Source organism: Sabethes cyaneus, chromosome 3 (genome assembly GCF_943734655.1).
Source record: "Sabethes cyaneus chromosome 3, idSabCyanKW18_F2, whole genome shotgun sequence".
Classification (NCBI taxonomy): domain Eukaryota; kingdom Metazoa; phylum Arthropoda; class Insecta; order Diptera; family Culicidae; genus Sabethes; species Sabethes cyaneus.
The window spans coordinates 179,816,207-179,822,406 of record NC_071355.1 but is presented as its reverse complement, the minus strand read 5'-3'; the positions used below and the strand labels follow the sequence as shown (position 1 = coordinate 179,822,406).

At 41.8% G+C, this 6,200-nt stretch overlaps 1 protein-coding gene across 1 annotated transcript; it reads right to left on the bottom strand.

Moving 5' to 3' along the window:
* Positions 1-2,789: 2,789 nt before the first annotated feature.
* On the bottom strand, positions 2,790-5,294 carry LOC128740457 (uncharacterized). Its single transcript, XM_053835998.1, has one exon. The coding sequence runs from the start codon at positions 5,292-5,294 to the stop codon at positions 2,790-2,792; it is 2,505 nt and encodes an 834-aa protein (XP_053691973.1).
* Positions 5,295-6,200: the final 906 nt, after the last annotated feature.

Sequence of the window (6,200 nt, the reverse complement as noted above, 5' to 3'; positions counted from 1 at the left end):
TCTGGTAAGTATACATTTTTACACAATTTCGATTGGCTTCAGGCTACTTACAAACAAGGTTACGGTCGGTTACGGTAAGTATTGATCAACAGGTAAGTATTCCGCTACTGATGGATTTCAACGGTTGTTATAGCTGCAGGTAAGTACAAATAGATTTTGTTTACATCTCTCAGTATACACTAATTCACTTAGTATCATTTCTCTTACCACTAGAATCACTATCATCTACCACTTATCAGGAGCTAATTTGCAATCCTGGTGTTATTTCACACGTTAAAGAGGCGATTTTATTTTGATTCCTTGAAATTAACTTAGAAATTCGATATAAAACACTATCTGCAGTGACGGTTTTCTTTGTTTACCTATGCTCTCGTTTTACCCTCTAGCAGCATAAACGTCATCCGCGACGTTGACAGTGTTGCCGTATATGCGGTATCGTAACAACTTTCAAGACATCTATGCGCTGAAATCGCTATACTGTACACTCGTTCGGAGCTTGCTTGAATATGGGGTCGTTGTTTGGGCACCCTATTACGCGGTACATGCGAATAGAATTGAGTCCATCCAAAAGAACTTTATAAGATATGCGTTACGTGTCCTACCGTGGAACGATACAACGAATCTTCCTCCATATGTAGAACGTTGCAGGCTTATTGACATCGATACGTTAGCAGCCAGAAGAAAACTACTGCAGCGAATGTTTATTTTCGGACTAATCAACGGGGATATTGACTGCAGCCCACTTCTTAGTATGATTTGCATACATGTCCCTCATAGGCAACTGCGTAACCATACAATGCTACGGCATCGTTCCCATCGTACTAACTACGGCCACAATGAACCGTGGACTATGTGCTGCCGTGCTTTTGATGAAACGTCAAGTGTGTTCGACTTCAATATCAGTAAATGTACTTATAAACATAGAATTAAGGCCTTAAGTTAGTGAATAATCTGTGCAACTATATGTTGAAGAAATAAATAAATAAATAAAAAAAAAATAGAAGATTGCTTGCTTTAAAACGCTGTATCTCGAGATCGGCAAAGAATACCTCAGGGCGATAGGTGGTTCTTATGTAAAAAAATCTGCGTTTTACGATGAAGTTGAAACTTTTGTGATCAAATTGTCTTCATTGAGAGAAAAATGAAAATTTAGTTTTCAAATTGAGAAAAAGAAAAATAAGAGGCTTTGAAAATAACAGTTATTTTGCTTAAAAATGGAGGTACTCCCATTAATTGAGGGAATGTCCGATCGGCACCAAATTTTGGATTTTTACTTTCTGACCGAAAACGAACAATCTGGCAAAATTTGTTTCAAATCCGTGCAAGTCGATTACACGGGTCTCGGATACTTCGCAAGGAATGACCCGTATGGGAAAACGAAAATTCTGCAATTAGCTTTGTTATCAATTCTTATTTAAAACTAATTGTGTTGCTTGGATAACTATTAGTAGTGAGAGAATTAAACTGCGTAAAACACAACGGCGATTAATATGTAGAAATATCGTGCATTAAGGATATAGGAGGTGTTTCGACAGAATCAACTTTGAACCGGATTTCGGACTATAGCACTGAACACAAAACTGATCTTGTAATTAGAAGCACTATTTATTGCCCAAATTGGCCAACTGGCTGACGGGAATAAACAGAAAGCACGTCTGTGCGTACGGTCAGTATAATGATAACTGATTTATTATATCTAATGATGATCGGTACATATAGAACTGATCGGCTACGTTCGATCTACTGATAACGGGAGAATGAGTGTCCGATCGAATGCATGAAGAGCTATAGAGCGATAGAATTGAATCGTGAGAATGTACTTAATTTTATGCTATACATTAGGATGATAACGTTTTTGCGCGAACATACCGCCCACCTTGGAATCATTACGATTTCAACTGATCAATTCATTTAAACTGGCTAAGACTACTAATTCTGGATCTTCTTATACGTATTTTGATGTAACATAGCACTATTACGGGAGGCTGAACAATTTCTGTTTCTGCTCCGGACTGATGACATCTACTGCGAAGTTCTTCTAGTACTGGATACACTCGAGGGTTGATGCGACAGAGCATCACTGGTGAGCTGTTTCAATTACTAACTGACGGGATTGAAAAACATGTCTTCTGGACGGTTGCTGCTGGTACGGTTACGGCCACGGTGAGGTATCCAAGGATCTGATCCCCGGATCAACGACGGAAATGGCTATCCTGAAAGATGAGAGGGTGCTTTTTCATCTATATAACCCAAACATTAAATGACTTGCCTGAAGCGGAGGCCTCCTGGCCTCCGCGGGTGCCTAAGCACCGACGATGTCCCTGGTCGCACGATGGGTGACTGGGAAAGCCTTTGTAGGACGGATGGTTGTGATGACTTCTTCGTAGACACGATGCGATTTGCTGTCAGCGATGGATCTGGAGGTGCCATGGATTCTCTTTCGCCAACGAACTGATCAGTTCGACGTGTCCTCCTACTTCAGCAAAATGATAGCGACAGAATCAGGAACCTTTTATTATAAAAGACAGAACACCACCGTGGACTTCACGCATGCAAAACGATACATAGATTGCTAATCATGCAGGACTAGCTAATGACAGACGTATGACCAAGATTGTAGACTGAATAGCCGGAGGTTGGATGAATGTTGGCAGTAATTTTACGTAGCAGTACACAATATCATTTAAGCATAGCATAATGCGAGTTATTTTAACAACGATAAGATAATTTCTAGATTGAAATTCAATTTTTCAGCAACGTCCACACGCTGCCATTTGTGCTGTTATTGGTTAAACACGGCAAAAGTATCTATGAATCAATTCGCTAACGAATGCATAATAGATCGCCTTTATCGTTAGGCAGATGTAAAACGGCGACACACTGAACGCCTTGGTTAACTGGCGTCCTACGCATAATATGCCGTCGACTGGTACCGATGACGGGTTGATGGATTTGCCTTTGTTTAATGCAGCTGTATTAACTTCTTCTTCTCTTTGAACCAGGAACGTTGGCGCTTCCTGATGCTCGAAGTGTGTCGGGAAATCCATCCATCGTGCCCTTTTATACCGTATGTTATGAATGAACTGCCGAATACTGGTCATCCACCAGATTAAGCAGTAAACAAATATCGAAGGATCGAATATTTCGCTTTCTGACTCAGTTTTTGCAGGAAAGGCAACATATTTAGTCTCCTCCAGGATTGTATGATCGTTTTCAACATCAAGAGCATTACATTGCCTTGTACTAGGACCTTGACGAATCCGCAGCGGACATGCTACAGATGTGCACGTAACTGAGACTGCTTGCGGGGAATTTCCTGATCGAGTCGGAATCCGCCCAGAGGCAATCCAACCGAATACAGTATTCTGCAGAATTGGACCCTCCTTGCAAATTTTGTTGCGCCCGTCGGTGAGAAGGTCGTAGAAATATTCAGCGCCAATTATGATGTCAATTTGTCCAGGCTCGCAGAGTTGTGGATCGGCCAGGATAATGTTTGACGGTGGTTTCCATTCAGCGATATTTACTTTTCGACTCGGCAGAGTGATTGCCATTTCAGGCAGCACATAGAATGATATGTCTTCACTGAAGGATGAGATTCCATCAAGACGGGGAAGAATTTGAGCATTTACCCGCTTTCTGGATACAGATTGTGAGCTTCCGATTCCTTGAACAGCAAGGTAATCGCGACATTCACGTAATTTCAGTTTTTGACTGAAGTTGGTGGTCATAAAACAAAATTGTGAGCACGAGTCTAGCAGAGCTCTGGCTAGTCGTGTCACGCCATACTGGTCTTTCACACAGACAAGGGCTGTAGAAAGAAGAACATCTCCAGCATTATCTGTAGTACTGGCTGATAATGAAATGGTGTTGGGGTTTGTGGTGATTTGTGGTTGAGTGTTTTGCATATGAGTGACTGGGAGAGCGCTTGTAGTGGGTGGTGTGGTCTGATTTAGTGTAGGTTGACTGTAATTGTATTGTGTCTGGGATTGCTGCGCACTTTGAGGTCTTTTCTGCGGCGGGACGGAGGATTTATTAGAGGGTAATGAATGTTGAAGTGGTTCTGGGTGCAACAGGGAATGATGTTTCTGGTTACAATGGTGACAGCAACCCTTGGCGCACATCTTCGCTTGGTGTCCTGCAGTCAGACAATTGAGGCACAGTTTTTTGCGCAGGACTAAACCAAATCGTTCGGAAACTTTCATTTTCAGGAACTTGAAGCAACGAAATGCGGAATGAAACGCTTCTCCGCAAAAGACACACTTATTCCACGATTGGACAGCAGCATGACACACACCAAACCTTGGACGATTCTCTTGAACTAGAGTTGGTTTATTCGACATAACTGATTGCAATACAGAACAGTGTTCACGGAGAAATTTAATCAAATTCGAGTACATGGGAACCGCTTTCGAGTTATGGTTGGATTCCCAATGTCTGAGAGTGGTTGGATCTAACCGTGAGCAGACCATGTGTACCAGTATGGTACTCCAACACGCTGTATTTTCCCCAATCTTGTCCAGCATCAATAGATTTTTCTCGAAATCACCGATTAGTTTACTTAGTGACTCGTAACTCTCCTTCTTCATCGCTTCTATCGCAAATAGCGAATCCAAATGAGCCTTCACTATTAATTTCTTATTCTCGTATTTCTGCTCCAGTGTAATCCAGGCCACATCATAGTTCGCTTCGGTCATCTCAACAGAGTTAATTTCCTGCAGAGCCTCTCCATTTAACGACGATTTCAGATACGTAAACTTATCCATAGCTGATAATTGTTGGTTTTTATGTATCAGGCTACAGAAAGTGTCCCGGAAGGTGACCCATTCCTTAAGTTGTCCACTAAAGCTCGGCAATCGTATTTCAGGCAGCTTGACTTTCGAAACACCTGCTTGGACAGATTGTAACACAGGTTGGGTAGCTGGCATGGCGTCAATGGGTTTTATCGACAATCGTGAAAGTGCAGCTTTAAGATTGTAGTAGATCATCTCCACCTTCATGATGATTCTAACATTTGCATCATCTCTTTCTTCCTTTAAGACAGAAATACGAGCCATACGTTGCTCTTGGGATTCCTTTTGGTCGCATGGTTCATCGGGGAAAACTTCATCGGTTAATAGCTCTATTTTACGACGGACAGTATGAAATTCCTGAAATACTTCCTCCAATCTATGCAGACGGACCGAAACTTGATCGACTTGGTCAGCAGTATAATGTTTAATGAAATACTGCATCGCTTCCAATGTCTTCCGGAGATTTCTCTCCTGCTTCTCGAGCTCACGAAGATCGTTGGTCATGATCACTTGTTAATGAATCACCGCACTGGATATTATATCAGCGAATGAAGCAATAATGATAAAACACTTCACTTCCACCGGTAATGTATCACTTCCACTGTGCACTGATTTTTAAAAAATACCCGCAATCGACTCGACGTCCCGCGCGACCTTGCGAAATAATAGACAGATAATGATTGACAGCAGCAATAAGTGAAACAAAGCAGATCACAATCAATTAGATAAAGAAGCCAACAACTCCAAGACCGACCTTCCAACCCGGGGATAGTTAGCATCAAATGCTGGGGCTCTATCCCAAAGAATGCAAAGAAACTCGACGAATATATGCTCAACTTTATTGTCACTTTATTAACCACATGCAATTTTTCGGCAGCGTAACATGCAAGCCACCACAAACCAAACCAAATCATGCAAATTCTACTTCCCCGGTTACAGTAATCTCGGTGTGATGGTCGTCTTCGCGCTCCGCTCGTATTAGCGTCTTAATGATGTGCAGCAAACAGCCCGGTGAAAGTTTCTGCAATCACCAGTTATCGGTTCCAAACTGCAACCTTTTTTTCCACTGTTAAAGTCGCTTTATTTCACTGCTCTGCAGATGCAGCTCACTGAATTTATTGAAAGTCACAAGAGGCTCAGCACATATTCAATTGTGCACAAAAGTGCATTGTTCACAATCACTATAGTCAATTGTTCTCAGATGGTAATGCCAATTGTTCATAATTCGGTTCAATTATTCACGGTCCATAGGTCACTGGTTTTTCTTCTATGCGATCGTTCCGATCGCAGGAACTTCTAATGGTCCCGAGATCCGGTTCGAAGGACCAAAATGTTTCGACAGAATCAACTTTGAACCGGATTTCGGACTATAGCACTGAACACAAAACTGATCTTGTAATTAGAAGCACT